We start from the raw sequence: 17,110 nt of genomic DNA, 5'->3' as shown, positions 1-17,110 counted from the left end.
TGAGTTTTACAGTGTTCAAAAATAAAAGCATCTAGTCACAGAAGATCTCTTAGGTCATGTGGTTTCTATCCAGTAACGTAAGTTTTATTCATGAAATCTCAAATAACCTGCCAGCCTTTTCTTGGACACTTTTCTTGACCTTGAAGGAACCTTTATTTCTCTCTAATGGGCTTGTTTTGCAATAAGGCACTTCTTGTCTTGAACCCTGAAAGGAAAAAGATTATCATGGATCTAGGATATTTAACTATTTAACTCTAGGTTAAAATGAAATGATCTGTGAAGAATTAATTTCTTGGAAATCAGATTGAACATTAAGGTAAACTATAAACTTACTGTCTCAAAGCTTTAAACTTGAACAGGATCATTTTGTATAGCTAGGGGATTTTGCTTCTGTGACACCTCTGGCTTTACTGTGGGTAGAGTAGACATCCCAGAATATGTCCCCTGTCACTTTTTCCAAGAATCATTTAGTTCATGTCAGGGGTTAGTTGGGAAGGTTGGTTATATAAGAACCACATGGACTAAGATAGGATTAAGTCTTAGGAAAGGAATATTGCCTTTACTTAAGATTTGCCCTATCTCATTTTGATCATCCCCTTGCATACTAACAGTATTGTATTTTTGTGTTTTTAGGTTTTTGACAACTATGCAGTCACGGTTATGATTGGTGGAGAGCCATATACCCTTGGACTTTTTGATACTGCAGGTGAAAACTTGATGTCTTTTATTTTTAGTCTATAACTATTAACAGTTGCGGGTTGTCTTTTTTTGTGGACATTTTGGGAAGCTAGCATATTAGCAAACTACTTGGCCTTTTGTTAATAATTGGCAGGATTGAATAGTGTGATGGTTGATGTTTGACTCAAGAGGCAGTCCCAGTCCTGGCATTGCAATAGGAGTTTGGAGTTCCTTGGGTGGATGGTGTGGAAGGAGATAAAGTAGGGCAAGAACAAAGTACATTAGGCAAGCTGTATTATCAGTCTTTGAAATTTGAAGGTTTACTTAGGATTTATGGCTGTATAATATATGCACAGATAGCTTCTTATACAGAGAGCTTGTTATTCTATACTACACTTGAAAATACTTTGGATGTGAACCAATATTTAGCTCACATTGTTGAACATTTGTGGTCAACTTTTGAAATTTAGGGAATAAATTGCTTTCTTCGTTAAGTGTACCCAATTCCTCTTTGTTTTAACAGTGACTATACATCTTAATATCTGACTTCTCTCTTTGCAGTCTCTGTAATTATCAGCTTAATTAGCCAAAGGAAAATTTCAGAAAGATAATGTTTGGTATTTAGGAATTCTAAGTGTTTCACTTTTTATGAGTTAGCCTCTCCTTGTCTGCTTTCTGACATATAGCTCTTAGGGAGTATCTTACACTGCTCACTTTGGAGGGACTGTCTAGATTTAGTTGGGAGGGTAAAATGGAGAGATAGTAGTAAGCAGTTCAGTTTAGAGACCAGTGGCTTCCTGAAGGTGGTTTAGACCTTTAGAATATTTATGAATCAAAAATTACAAGAGTAATGGTATACTGGAGGAAACTTGAAAATAGAAAAAATAAAATGATGACTTCATCTCATGATAGATAGGTGAGGGATTTTTCTGTGTTTTTTTGTGTGCCCTTGGAGGCAATCTATGCGCAGAAAAAAGATAATTTATTGTCTCTCGGGGTTAAAAATTAATTTAAAATTTTAGTTTTGAATTTCAAATCAGTAATCAGTTTAATTTTACTGACTGTATGGCCATGTAATTTCCACCATAATCAAGATCTGTCCCCTAAAACATTGCGTTGAACTCTTGAAGAGCCCCTTCTCGATTTGGCCTCAGGCAGTCCCAGATGTGCTTTCTGTCACTGTGCTTTTTTTGCTTTTTTGGAATTTCATATAAATGAAATTCTGGAATATGGAGTCTTTTGTGCTTGATTTCTTTCACTTAGCATCATGTTTTTGAGATTCATCTATTTGTATGTATCAATACTTTTTTAAAAAATTGCTGAGTACTAGTCCATACTGTGAATATAGCACAATTTGATTATCCATCTACAAGTTGATGGATATTTGGGTTCCAGTTTTAAGCTATGTGAATAGTGGTGCTGTGCACATTTGTATTCAAGTTTTTGTATGGACATATTTTATTTCTCTTTAGTACGTAGTTTTGGAGTGGGTAAACCTTTAAATTTGTTGTATAACAATACATTTTTTAATTAAAATAGTCACTTTTTAAAAAAAGATTATTTATTCATGAGAGACACAGGCAGAGAGAGAAACAGGCTCCCTGCGAGGAGCCTGATATGAGACTGGATCCCTGACCCTGGGATCATGCCCTGAGCCAAAGGCAGGCGCTCAACCACTGAGCCACCCAGGTGTCCCTAAAATAGTCACTTTTAATGAATCATTTTCAAGGTGGCCAAGTGTCCTTTGATTAATATTGGTTTATTAACTTATATTGACAAGACTTTAGTCCCAGTCAGCCTCATTTACAACTGTGTTAAATTTTTTCCAGCACTTTAAATTGTGTTTTTATTTATTTTTTTTATAAAAGTAGTTCTTTCTTTCTTTTTTTTTTTTTAATATTTTATTTACTTATTCATGAGAGACACAGAGACAGAAGCAAGGCTCCATGAAAGGAGCCTGATACAGGACTTGATCCTGGGACTCCGGGATCACGCCCTGAGACAAAGGTGGACACTCAACCGCTGAGCCACCCAGGTGTCCCTAAATTGCATTTTTAAATTTAATATATTCAGTTTTCTGTTTTAATCAATTCAGTTTGCTTGGTCTGACAGTGAACATTCCCATACTTTTACACACATAGCCTCAGTAAGCCTGATAGCTTATTATTTCCTGTATTTATGTTTTAATTTATCATAAACAGTGTTATTTATAACCTTTATAAAATTCTTAACATTTTTCAACAAAAAAATCTCAAGGTTAAGATCAGTTACTCAGTTACACATTTTAAATTGGAATCAGAACAAACTTGTCATGTTCCTTAATATAGCAGATTATTTTGAATATTATAGGCACTGGGTGTTAGAAAGGATAGATTGTTCCTAAATGTAATTGAAAATTAACAGTAATAGTATTTGATTTTTTTCATCTTTATATTAGATTCTGAATCTTTCTGGGGATTAAAAACATTCACTAAGGAAATGATTTTACCAACCCAGGCAATTTGGGGGGTTTCCATCTTCGCTTTTGAGGTCACTCTAAGCCAGAGATACTTTTTTTTTGACAGGCATTGGAGAATTGGGGCAGTAGGCATCCACGTGAGTTTCTATCTTTGATACACTTAAGAGGAGACTTGTATACTTCTGCAGAGGCCTTAATCTCAGAGCCCTTGTCCTTAGTTCAAGTCATGCCATTAACTTAGTTTTCTTTCTGCTAAAGCTTTCATCCCCACTGAGATGGCCTCAGACTGTTCGATTGTGTTTAATCTGCTTTTTGTTATTTTGTTCTGAATTTTTTTTATAGCTTTTCCTATCTCACCTGTGGCTAAAACTCATTCTCTCTTTCTCTTTCTCTCTCTCTCTTTTTTTTTTTTTTTAGTGTGAAATAAAAACTGACAAGGGAGAACTATACTTTTCATACTTCTAAACAAAGCTGATGGCTGATGTATAAGGAGTTTGGGAGGTGCTGGCTGCAACTCTTACAGTTATATTTAATACCATTTAAGATCAGAGATGGGGGGACATCTGGCTGACTCAGTCGGTAGAGCATACAACTTTTGATCTCAGGGTCATGAGTTCAAGCCTAGGTTGGGGGTAGAGCCTACTTAAAAGGGAAAAAAAAAAGAACATGGAGCTCTGTCTTGTGAGGTTTTTATTTATCTCTGTGATCATAACGGTATATTCTTGTTCATGAGTTCCCTCCATAGTTATTTTCTTCTTTCTTTTTCCTTCACATGTTGTTCTATTGTGTATTTTGTTCTATATTTAGCTTTTTTTACTTAATGTGTTTATCATACTCTTTCCCATGTTGCATAATCACCCCACTGTCCGTTCCTTTCTGTGTGAGACTTTTAAATGTTACTCTTTATTACAAAGATGCAGGTTTTACTTATTATAGGGGAAAATAATAAAAATATAGATAAAAGAAAATGAAAAAGCATCTGTATTCAGAGACTGCCACATTTTAGTGTATGTCCTAAACAGAGCTCCTCCTATACATTTACTGTATTTATCCTTAGGGAAAGGGGCTGTTACTATCCACCCCCCCCAATCCCTTTAGCATCTTTTTTCTCTTAAATAATGTGGTGATGTCTATCAAGGTTGTACTTATATGTCAGTCTTCATGGTGACATAGTAGTTTGTTGTATGGCAGATCACACCATGGTTTAGTTTCTTCTGTTAAAATTTGGGGTCTGTTTGTGGTATTTTATATTAAGACCTTTTCTCTGGTCAAACGTTTTTATATTTTGACATACATTCTTTTTTGTTACTACCTTTTTTTTTTTTTTTTCCCCAAGTAGGCTCCACACCCAGCATAGAGCCCAATGTGTGATTTGAACTCAGAACCCTGAGATCAAGACCTGAACTGAGGTCAAGAGTCAGACCTTTAACCAACTGAGCCACCCAGGCACTCCCCTTTTTGTCACTTTTTATCCTGATTGAATTTCAGACTTTTCAGAATTTCAGAATAGTTGCCAGTACAAAGAACTCCTTAACCAGATTTACCACTTTTTAACGTGACTTTCTCTCGCTCTGTGTGCATGTTGTTTTTGTTTCTAAACCTTTTAGGAGTAAGTTGTACACATCCTGCCCTTTTGCTTTTAATGCTTCAGTGTATGTATTTTTTAAGAGCAAGGATATTATCTAACGGTATACTTACTAAATGCAGGAAATTTTAACATTATATACAGCATTTAAAATTTTAATCTACAGTCAGTACATAATTCTCTCATAGCAAATGTTTTTTCTGGTACATGTTCTGATTTAGTATCCTATATTACATGTAGTGGTTACTCTCTTTAGTTTAGTATCCTTTAAGGATACTAAATAAGAATATCCTTACTAAATAAGAAGAATATCTTAAGAATATCTTACTAAATAAGAAGAAATAAATAAGGAACCTCAGCCCCTCACAGCCATCGGCATTTTTTAAGGAAACATGCCAGTTATTTTATATAATGTTTCTCAGTTTGAGTTTGTCCATTTCCTTACAAGCGGATTCAGAATATGCATTTTTTTTTAAAGATTTTATTTTATTTATTCATGATAGTCACACAGAGAGAGAGAGGCAGAGACACAGGCAGAGGGAGAAGCAGGCTTGGGAGCCCGATGTGGGATTCGATCCCGGGTCTCCAGGATCGTGCCCCGGGCCTGATGTGGGATTCGATCCCGGGTCTCCAGGATCGTGCAGGGAGCCTGATGTGGGATTCGATCCCGGGTTTCCAGGATCGTGCCTCGGGCCAAAGGCAGGCGCCAGACCTCTGCGCCACCCAGGGATCCCCAGAATATGCATTTTTGGTTTGAATACTGGATTAGTAATGTTATGTCCATCTTACGGTATCACTCTTTGGTAAAATAATTTTGATCATTTGGTTATGGTATTCAGTTTTTCTACTGTATGTTTAGAATTTTTATTTTTAAAATTTTATTTATTTATTTTTAAAAAGATTTTATTTATTTACTCATGAGAGATATAGAGAGGCAGAAACATAGGCAGAGGGATAAGCAGGCTCCCTGCAGGAAGCCCTTTGGGGGACTTGATCCCAGGACATGGGGGATCATGACTTGAGCCAAAGGCTGATACTCAACCACTGAGTCACCCACATGTCCCTGTTTAGAGTTTTTATAATTAATAATTTGTGAGAAGATAACTTTAGAACTGTGTGAATACTCTGGTCTCATTAAATGGTCTCTCTCTAGATTTAATAACCACTGACAGGGGTGGTCACATAGGAAGCAGGATCACTAAGTGCCATTAAATTTTGAACAATTGGTTATAGAACATAATGATTAGGTTTGAATCTCTAGTGGTAAATTGTTGTGAAATGTTTAATTTGCTTTCTTCTGGTGTTTATAGTGCCTGCTGGAATTCTCTAAAAATGTGGCTTTTAGCAATATATTCTTATTTTTTATACCATGAGATTCTTTCAGACTTTCATTTGGACCAGAGTCCTCAGTTCAAGCTGACCTTGTTCCTCTTGAATTTCAGTTTTAAATAGATTCTAAGCAAGTGAAAGGTCAGCAACCCATGAGATATATCCCTGATTTTTGGCAAATGTTGGAAGTTAAGCAGTGAGCTGGCGTGCTGTTAGAGTAGGTGTAATATAAGACCTGTCGTCAAAATCTGACTTACATGTAGAGTGAGATTTTCTTGATCATGTTGTGTACCTTAAAGGATGCTAAGTGATGACGTTGCCTCTATTGAGTAATAGCTATTTGTGATATACATAGAGGATACATTTTAGCTGGATAAATTGTGCTTGGATAGTGAAGAATCTTGCTCATCTTAAGGAACCATTCTTTTTCTTTTTCCTTAACTTCATTCTTTTTCCTTAAATGTAGCACTTGAAGCAGAAGTAGAGGTAAGGTAGCATACTTTCTGTTGATTGAACAATTTCATTTCTGATTTTATTTTTCCTTGGGAGAGGAAAAGAAAGGTATATATAGCTTTGAGGGCTAGTTTATCACAAATAAATGGACTGACCAATACTTCTGTTGACCTAGTATTCTAAAAGAATGGCTATGTTTGTTTTCTGTTTCCATCTGAGTAGAAAGTTCCTTGTATGTAACACGTTGGACACTCATTTAGATGCTCTTAGTGGTGCTCAGGAATATAGAGTTGGATCTGTTTTTAATGTGCACTTACACAGATTGATTGCAGTGGCTGAATGATTAAAAATAAAGCCTTTTCTAGTCTAGGCCAGGATTAATTTTTTTGAAATATATTCATTTCAAAAAAGGCTGAAGAACTGATCCAAAATAAGAGACTAAAAAAAAGACATGACAAGTAAATGCTATACATGATCCTGTACTGAAAGCAGAAAACACTGGACTTGGTTCAGCTGACAAAGCTGGAATTAGAGATGTTGGAATCAAATTCTACATCAAAGTTAAATTTCTGAAAGTTTATAATTGTTACACAAGAATGCCTCCGTTCTCAGGAAATACATACTTACATTCTTAGGAAATACAAGACTAAATGGCTATGCTGTATATAACTTACTCTCAAACAGTTCAGGGAAAAACAATTCATGTGCGTATTATATTGAAAGAGAATAATAGAGCAAACAGGGCAAAATGCTAATTGGTAAATCTGGTTAAAGGGTATATGGAAGCTCCTGGTACAATTCTCTCAACTCTTCTGTAGGTTTGAAAATTATTTCCAGATAAAAACTTTTTAAAAATATCTATATACATTTCCATAATCATGAGAGGAGGAGAGGAGATGCCAGGACAGGGTTTAACATTTCATTTTCAAAAATGAGCTATAGTAATCCTGTGAATAGTTAAGGGCAGCCCTGGTGGCCCAGTGGTTTAGCGCCCGCCTTCAGCCAGGGGTGTGATCCTGGAGACCCGGGTCGAGTCCCACGTTGGGCTTCCTGCATGGAAGCTTGCTTCTCCCTCTGCATGTCTCTCTCTCTCTCTCTCTCTCTCTCTCTCTGTCTCTCTCATGAATAAATAAATAAAATCTTTAAAAAAAATAAAGGAATAGTTAAGTACTTAATGCCACTGGACTGTACACTTAAAAATGGTTAATGATAAATTCTATATTATATATATTTTACCACAATAAAATATTTTTAAAGAGGCAAAAAAAGAGAGTTAAATAAAGAGAGTTAAATACTTGGTAGGCTAGTGAATTTTTTTTCCCCAGCATTGAAAGAGAATACAAGAAGTTAGGGTCACTATCAGAACATGACAATTAAAGATATTACTTGTTATTGCCACTTGAATAAGCAATACATTGTGAATGGTGTAAATAAATAAAGGTATCTATCTTTAGGACAATACAGAGATTAAAATAAAGGTTAAATGAAAAGGGAAAGAGGAGGTTATAAAAAAATAAAATCATCATCAGCTCCTCTAGTACTGATTGCATGCTTACTCTAACAGTATGCTAGGGTCACAGTCAAAGACTTTATTTTTTTTTTTTTTTTTTTTTTTTTTTTTTTTAAATTTTTATTTATTTACTTATGATAGTCACAGAGAGAGAGAGAGGCAGAGACACAGGCAGAGGGAGAAGCAGGCTCCATGCAACGGGAGCCCGACGTGGGATTCGATCCTGGGTCTCCAGGATCGCGCCCTGGGCCAAAGGCAGGCGCTAAACCGCTGCGCCACCCAGGGATCCCCAGTCAAAGACTTTAAAGATAAGCACTTAGAAGTGTAACTTTCACTTCTTAAATTGTGTAATTACAGACATGAAAGAGATTTATTTTATTTATTTTATTTATTTATTTATTTATTTATTTATTTATTTATTTATTTATTTTTAATTTTTATTTATTTATGATAGTCACAGAGAGAGAGAGAGGCAGAGACACAGGCAGAGGGAGAAGCAGGCTCCATGCACCGGGAGCCCGACGTGGGATTCGATCCCGGGTCTCCAGGATCGCGCCCTAGGCCAAAGGCAGGCGCCAAACCGCTGCGCCACCTAGGGATCCCTGAAAGAGATTTAAAAAGAAATGACTCGACTTAAAGAAAACAAAATCAGCCAAACTCCTTAATTCTCTCAATCTAAATAGCTGGAGCTCTGACACTGGCTGGAGCTCTGACACATTTGACAATATACAAAAGTTCCTATAAAACAAACAAACAAAAAAAATAAGATGGTAGGGTGCCTGGGTGGCTCAGTTGGTTAAGCATCTGTCTTCAGCTCAGGTCATGATCTCAGAGTCCTTTTATTATTTCTTGTTCTTTTCTTTTCTTTTCTTTTCTTTCTTTCTTTTTCTTTCTTTTTTTTTTTTTAAGATTTTATTTATTCATGAGAGAGAGAGGCCTCAGAGACACAGGCAGAGAGAGAAGCAGGTTCCATGGAGGGAGCCTAATGTAGGACTCAATCCAGGACTCCAGGATCACGCCCTGGGTGTGAGGGCAGATGCTCAACCGCTGAGCCACCCAGGCATCCCCCTTTTATTATTTCTTAACCAGATCTGAGTAGGATTGATTTAACTATTTCTGTAGCAACAGCTTATTTTTATTACATTATTGTTGTGTTGCTGATGGACGCAAAGATTGAAAACTACACAAATTGGTAATAAACAACTAATGTATAATGATTCATTGCTATTTTCAGGGATTGAAATATTAAATAGAACTAGCTGAGTAAGAATGTTCATTGAGTACTATTATATTACAAAAGCCATACATTTTATTAGATCAGTTAAGTTGCTTTCTCAGTAATGGTCATTGTGCTCTTAGCCATATGCTTAGTCTGTTGACTGACTCATGGTTTTGATGCTGTGAGGACACCAAGATTCAGTTTCTGACTTCTCCAATTTTTTCCCCCCAGGGCAAGAGGATTATGACAGATTACGACCGCTGAGTTATCCACAAACAGATGTATTTCTAGTCTGTTTTTCAGTGGTCTCTCCATCCTCATTTGAAAATGTGAAGGAAAAGGTGAGTTGGTCAGATACCCTTGCCCTGAAAAAGGTGGTCATAGAACTTCTACTGAGTTGTGAAAAGCCTTAGAGTCTTGTGAATTAATGCAGGTGTATTTTTAAAATACTTTTTCTCTAGTGGGTGCCTGAGATAACTCACCACTGTCCAAAGACTCCTTTCTTGCTTGTTGGGACCCAAATTGATCTCCGAGATGACCCCTCTACTATCGAGAAACTTGCCAAGAACAAACAGAAGCCTATCACTCCAGAGACTGCTGAAAAGCTGGCCCGTGACCTGAAGGCGGTCAAGTATGTGGAGTGTTCTGCACTCACACAGGTGAGGACTGTGTAACCCCATGTTTATTTCCAGTTGGGTAGTTTCTTAAGAGTATTAGGATTCGGGGGTTATTTTTAACAGTGGTCTGCAGTGCTCAAGAAAGCTGCCTAGGAAGACTTAGGACCAGCTTCATGGTATATATTCTTTTCCTAAAAGTTTTTTGTTTATGGAGAAAATTATTAGTCTGAATAAAACTCTTAGTTGGTGAGCTCCCGTAATGTACTGACTCATTTGTCGTGGTCAGGGATTGTGTTAAAAAAAATTTATGGGAAAGTTCTAGATTAGCACTAATTTACAAGAAAGTATGTGGATGATCCCCCCCCCCCCCCGACACTTAAATTTTTAGCTAAATGTATCTGATCTTTTCTTGTCAATTTTGACTGCTAATGCTACAGTTTCTGGGGTAATTCAGCTGACATAGGGAATTAGTTGTAATTGAGACTTTGATGTCAGAGAAAGCTGCTTTGGCTATTTCTTAAGCATGCTTTATAAAAGGATGTCAGTTCCTGTGTGTTTAGAGACATTCCTTCATCATATGATCCTTTCTATCCTTTTGTCCCTTTCTGAATAATTTAATTGGAGCTCCTCTAGTTTAATGGGAAACATCAGATTCTGAGGATAGGGGGCAGTGTTAGAATATTTAGAGGGACCTGTAACTGACCTGTGGTTTCATCTTTTCCACCCTCATGGTTTTACTGACCAATTTTCCCCTTGGAGTACTGTTTTGGGGACAAAGGAAAAAATGGAAATAGCACAGAACTATTTTATTCTATTGGTACTGGTGCTTTTGAGGTTTGAACATTGAGCAAATATGTCTAATTAAAATAGGGCAGGGCTGAAGAGGTTTCTTAAAATTACATTAAATCCACTTTGATTTATCGTGCTTACTTTTTTTTTAGGTAATAGGCTCTTTTTATTAAGTTTTTTAAAAAACATGTATACTGATTGATTATATGTATACTAAGGCAAATAGCATATATAATTACCTATTATGCATGTACTAGGTGTTTAGTATGTATGGCCTAGACATAATTTAATAATCTCCAATTCAGTGCTAGGTTGGATATTTGAAGATAAAATTTTTATGCTTAGCTGGATATTCCACAGGATTACTTCCAGGTCTAAAGTCATTCTCCCAAACCCAACTTTCCTTGGCAGTTCAGTTCTATTGTAAAAGATTTTTTAAAGTTCAGAAGATTTATATCCATAGCACTGAGATTTAGAAAAAAAAAAAAAAAGCCCAATGTTTCTGTTTTGATACAGAAAACTGTGAGAGGGGTGTTTGTGTGTGTGCATGTGTGTGTTGGGGAAGGATGTATGTGAAACGTGTGTCAGATTATAACTATATGCATCCGTTGCATACCCTTGTTCTCTAAATATGGGTTGCTTTTGGGGGAAATGGAGGCAAATAGACCATGTGAACCCAGTTCTAGGTCACTGGTGAAGTTTATTTAAAGAACTGGATGCTTCCATTTAAGATTTTCTTACAGTATGAACAGGTTTATACAGTAAGTCACTTTGCAGACAGTAGGAAATTGAACAGATTTAGCAACTTTATTTATTTATTTATTTATTTATTTTATTTATTTATTTATTTATTTATTTATTTATTTATTTATTTATTTATTTATTTTAAGCCAGATTTTGGCATTTGGAGAAGTCAGAAGATAGAAAATGGGGTGTTTGGTTGTATTTATTTGGGAGATAGAATTTTTAGGACTTCAGATTATCTTGTTGGTTCCTCTAAAACTGGATTCTTCATATGATCAGATAGTGTGGGTAAAGCAAAGATTAGTTTTCTTTTGTAGAGCAGTAGCTATCTTTGTCAATAAGCAAGAAAGGGACTTGCTTTTTATGAAGGGGTGCCCTAGTTTCACATGGTTGTCCTTTTTTTTTCTTCCACCTTATAAAAGGAATTTCCCTTTCCACCCTCCTCTTTTCCTTTTATTTTTATTTTTATTTTTTTTATTTTTTATTTTTATTTATGATAGTCACAGAGAGAGAGAGAGAGAGAGAGAGAGAGAGAGAGAGAGAGGCAGAGACACAGGCAGAGGGAGAAGCAGGCTCCATGCACCGGGAGCCCGATGTGGGATTCGATCCCGGGTCTCCAGGATCGCGCCCTGGGCCAAAGGCAGGCGCCAAACTGCTGCGCCACCCAGGGATCCCCTTCTTTTCCTTTTATATTTGACTACCAGAGTTTGCTCTGAGATGTGTAGAAAGAATTCCATAGGAACTTTTGTTTAGCATTTTTACTTTGTAAAAGACATAGAAGAAAACTTTTTAACCTCTTTGCTTCTGTTAAGTACTTAATGTTATTTCTCATTTATTTTGTACCTCATGGGATATATAGGTGCCAGTCCTCTGGGATGCCTAGGGTGGGCGTGGGAATACCTGGGATTGTCTGGGGCTGGTACTTGTTACTGGAGTGGTATTCTGGGACTTTTGGGAAATTTTTACCAAACTGATCAAATTGACTTAAAGAACACACGAAACCTCTTTGGGTGGTAAACCTGTGGCTTCAGATTTAGGTGAGTTTAAATGAGTCTATAGACCTGGGCCCAAGGTACCAGTGCTACTGAGTCACACTGTCACGTTGGAGTTCTGCCTGAGGTGTAAGTGTGTTTCTGCATCTTAATCCCTGTAGATTCGAGAATATTCTTTGTTTTCACTCCATGCTTTATGCTCTGATATCCATGCGGACATCTTAAAGCATTGGACTGCTTGCTAAAACTCATTCTAGGACCCCATTCTTTGTTTTCTTATGACTTGGGTGGTGGTTACTTGCTCTAATAACATTACTGAATAACTGAAGTGTATGCTGTTTCTAGAGTCTGTTCCTTAAACTTCTCTTAGGTGGTACTGTTGAACAATTAACACTCTTTGTAAATATCTGCACCATTTTGTTCTGGGAAACGGATTTACTCTAAATCTTGATTAATCCCATCCAGTTATGTCATTGAATCTAGAAACATGTGGCATGCCTGTTAGTCTGCTATTTGTGTCCTTCAGTTATTCAGGGGCTGAATTCACAGAAGCCTGAAATTGTAATTGAATTAGTTCCAGAATGTGTGTGCCATTCTTCTCACTGGAAATACTGGGGAGTTCTACAAGGCTTACTTGATTTATCTTTCGCTTACATATCTATTTTTTCCTCCTGGCATTTTCATTAAAATGTTGTTTTTATAGCACTTTCATAAAAATTGCTTTCTTGCTCAGTTAACCTTTTTTATGTAAGAAGTTTCTGTTCAGTTATCTACTGTCCTGATAATGGGCTTAAGATCTCGCTTTCTGGCAGTTATTTTTCTGAAGGCACATTGCTTCTGTGAATTCAGCCCATTTAATCCGGACTGCTATTGTATCTGCTAGTCTTTCTAATCCTCTAACCTGGCTGCTATTCTCTCTCCTCCCCTCTGTCTTGTAGAGAGGTCTGAAGAATGTGTTTGATGAGGCTATCCTAGCTGCCCTCGAGCCTCCGGAAACTCAACCCAAAAGGAAGTGCTGTATATTCTAAACTGTTTTCTCCTTCCCCTCTTTGCTGCTGCTTCCTGTCCCACTACTGTAGAAAGAGCATTTAAAAACAAAGGAATAAAACCGTCCTGTTTGAAAGCCTCTGCGTCTTTTTACTCACCACCTAAGAGCAACCTCTGTATTAGTTTTTGATCAAGAATGCAATATCTTATAGAATATTTTTTGTGATCAGTAGTCAAGTTGGACTTGTTTAACTTTCTGCTTCTTGAGTTGCCTGATGCTTAGAGCTTTTGGTTTGGATTACTATTTTAAAAGGGAACTTGGTGTGGCATTAAGAATGTTCTCTTGGAAAAAATAAGAGTTCTAACACTTCTTAGCTCTAGATGGAGAAGGTAACACAAACATCATTTTACTCTTATGATCAATTGTAATTGTAATTGCATGACAAACTTTATGGAAAAAGGGTGACCTGCTAGTAGAGTGTAATGGGGAAGGGAGGATTCTTCTCTGGTTTTCCTTTGTGCAGTGAAACTTTGTGTTGCTATTGCTTTGGCTGTCTGTGCTTTAGTGGAGTATTTGTCAGTCTGGGGTGGGAAAGGTATCAATGTATCTGCTACTGCTTTATGAAATCATTTGTTACACTATCTTTTAAGAATAGCATCCATTTTAACAGTTGACTTAAGGTTTGTTAATGTTGAGATGTAAAGCTGCCACCTTTATATTTTCCTGCTTCTGATTTTATTGTTCTGAGGGAAACATAAAATTGTGGTTACCTTCAAATTTTGAAATTAAAAATATACAATTGTTTGTATAAATGCCTGATGAAGCTTTATTCTTGTTGCACTGACTGGTTCTAGTTTTACATATGTATCAGGTGCCCACATTTTGCTTCCTTGAGCCCCCTGGCTCTGTCTGATTGGTGGGATGCAGGGAGTTCAGAGTGAAGGTCTTTGATGCAGCTGCGGTAGCCGCTCTCTCCATCCTTGCCTGCGCCTTCCATGTAACAAGGATGCTGCTGCCCACTGCCGGCCCTCTTGGTCCTGTTCCATACTCCGCTGTTTCATTGGAATGCAGAGCTGCTTCACTTGTTTTTATGTAAAATGTTTCAGCAGCATATTATACAACTCATATTGAATGAGCAAATGACACATGTGGCTTGTTTGCTTCTTGTGACATACATTGGTCTGCAAAAAGCTTTCTCAAAGGACCACTGTCTCATTCATGAATATCCAGTCCTCTGCTCCTGAATTGCTGGATCCTTCCAGTTGTCCTGCCTGGACAAAACTTAATGAAATGGGATGATTGTGTTGAGATTCAGAGTTGTTTTTAACGTTTTGTTCTTTGCCGACTCTTGGGGGTTTGAATGTTTTAATTTGATACTGAAAATCAGACTGCCCATTTTTTTCTCTCTACCCCTTTTCAGAAAGGCCTAAAGAATGTATTTGACGAAGCAATATTGGCTGCCCTGGAGCCTCCAGAACCGAAGAAGAGCCGCAGGTGTGTGCTGCTATGAACATCTCTCCAGAGCCCTTTCTGCACAACTGGTGTCAGCATCGTACTAAAAGCAATGTTAAATCAAACTAAAGATTAAAGATTAAAATTCGTTTTTGCAATAATGACAAATGCCCTGCACCTACCCACATGCACTCGTGTGAGACAAGGCCCATATAGGTATGGTCCCCTTACCCCTCTCAGTACTAGTTAATTTGAGTAATTGTGTATCGTCAGAAAAGTGATTAGTACTAGTTTTTGTTCTGTCGTTTCAAAAAAAAAATTTTTTTTTTGTTTAAAAGCAAGGCATGCTTGTGATGACTCTGTAACAGACTAATTTGGGTTGTTGAAGCTGCTCCCGGGCTCCATCCACTCTGGAGAATGATCTGGGACATTTAGTTTTTGTTTTTGTTTTTTTTTTTTTGTTTTTTTTTGCGGGGGTGGGGTGGGGTGGTGGTGCGGGGAGTGTGTGTGGGGTTTGTTTTTATTTAGTCATGTTTTTTAAATTCATTAACCATTGGACAGCCCTTAAGGGGAGGAGGACGGATTGATTCCACATTCCACTTCCTAGATCTAGTTTAGAAAACTTGTTCCCCACCTGGTGCTCTTAGGAAGGAGTATAGTAAATGCCTCATTTAATAACATACTCCTTTTTGAAAGTTGCCTTTTCTCTCCACCCTTGAGTAGGTCCAGTATTTGATGAAACTCATGAAAGTGGGTGGAACCTGTCTTGCCCCTCCTCTTTTCTAGGATGCACTATATATGTGACTGTGACTTTCAAGGAAATTTGTTTGCCATTTACTGAATTTTTTTTGAAGTTAATTTCTAACTTCTTTCACTGATAAATGAAGAAAAGTATTGCACCTTTTGAAATACACCAAATGGATTGAGTACGTAATTAAAAAACATTTTTTTCCCTGTCAGTCATTGTCTTATATGCTTAGCATAGATGTCCAGCTTAATAGTGTATGATAACAGTGTTCCTAGAACACAACTGAAGACCTGGTGAATCGAAGAAATGTGAGAGGTGGCGCTAGGAGACAGATGTCTAGGGGAATGATGCACATCCTCTTTTAAGTTGGGAGGATGGAGACCTGCTTCATGAAGAAGCTGGGGGTGGGGGTGGGGGTGGGGAGAACATTTAACAACATGGGGACCAGTCAGGGGAATCCCCTTATTTCTGTTTTGCATATGAGGAACCCTAGAGTAGCTAGTTAAGGCTCTCTAGTTTAATAAAATCATGGAGTCTTATGAAGACTCTTCATAAGTGTTAATAGGGATATTATCCACTTATTTTGGTCGCAGTTTCCAATTTTTAAAAATATTTAGGTAATCTTCTCCCCCTTCCCCAAATCCTAATTCTTGTAGATTCATTAGTGTTGAACCAATGCTTTCTCATGTCTCAATTCTTTGTATATGCATTCTTTTCAGATGTATTAAACAAACAAAAAACCCTTCACAAGCCAGCCTGGGGGTTGTTCTTTTCCCTCCGCCTGTTTTTAGATACTTAGGAGTGGGAACTTGACTCTTAGTAACCTCAATTTCTAACAAATTTTGGGATAAGATCTTAAACTTTTTTTTTTTTTTTTTTTTTTTTAATGTACTGATTTCCTTTCTGGCCTCAGTTTGAGGTGATGGTTTTCCCTCTGTATGTTCAGGTTTGTGTCTTCTCCCCTAAGTTTGGCGGGAATACCAGCACACCTCTCTCATCCATTGGTTAGTTGGAGAGCAGCCAGTTTTCTGTATCAGTGCTTTTCAGATTTTGTTACTAACTGGAGTACAGCTTGAGCAATGGGTATTTAAAAGTTTTCCATGTATTTCTGTAACACATCCTAGTTGGAGAACCATTAGTCCTAGGTTGTTACTCAGATGTTTCCATCAGATTCCAGATTCTGTGTTGTGAATCTGAATATGGGATACATTTTCTTTAGGTGACAGGAATGATTCATCTACCTTCAGGGCATTATACTGATCTGTAGGAGAGTCTTAGAAAACTAAGAGCTTTGGTGTAACATAACCTCATTTTGGTGGTTTTCTTTTTTTCTAAAGATTTTATTTATGAGAGAGAGAAAGAGAGAAGGCAAAGACACAGGCAGAGGGAGAAGCAGGCTCCATGCAGGGAGCCCGACATGGGACTTGGTCCCAGGTCTCCAGGATCAGGCCCTGGGCTGAAGGTGGTGCTAAACCACTGAACCACCCAGGCTGCCATCACTTTGGTGGTTTTCTAGGTGGAACCATATTTGGCTTGATTCCATGGTGT

The 17,110-nt window shown here is 37.3% G+C and overlaps 1 protein-coding gene across 5 annotated transcripts in view; it reads left to right on the top strand.

Annotated features, from left to right (window-relative positions):
• Positions 1–16,312, top strand: part of CDC42 (cell division cycle 42) — a 47,521-nt gene extending 31,209 nt beyond the window's left edge. For 3 of the 5 annotated variants that reach the window (XM_025447180.3, XM_049106020.1, XM_035713117.2), the window contains 4 exons: positions 634–706; positions 9,464–9,573; positions 9,694–9,891; positions 14,783–16,312. In XM_025447180.3, coding sequence (XP_025302965.1) covers positions 634–706; positions 9,464–9,573; positions 9,694–9,891; positions 14,783–14,872 — 471 coding nt within the window. In that variant the 3' untranslated portion in view covers positions 14,873–16,312. Of the gene's footprint in view, positions 1–633; positions 707–9,463; positions 9,574–9,693; positions 9,892–13,312; positions 13,498–14,782 lie in introns of those variants that run through there. The other 2 variants (XM_025447181.3, XM_049106024.1) reach the window with 1 other exon arrangement.
• The last annotated feature ends 798 nt before the right edge of the window (positions 16,313–17,110 follow it).

Source organism: Canis lupus, chromosome 2 (genome assembly GCF_003254725.2).
Source record: "Canis lupus dingo isolate Sandy chromosome 2, ASM325472v2, whole genome shotgun sequence".
NCBI classification, from domain to species: Eukaryota; Metazoa; Chordata; class Mammalia; order Carnivora; family Canidae; genus Canis; species Canis lupus.
Note: the sequence above shows the minus strand (reverse complement) of the source record. Positions and strands in the feature narration are given on the sequence as shown.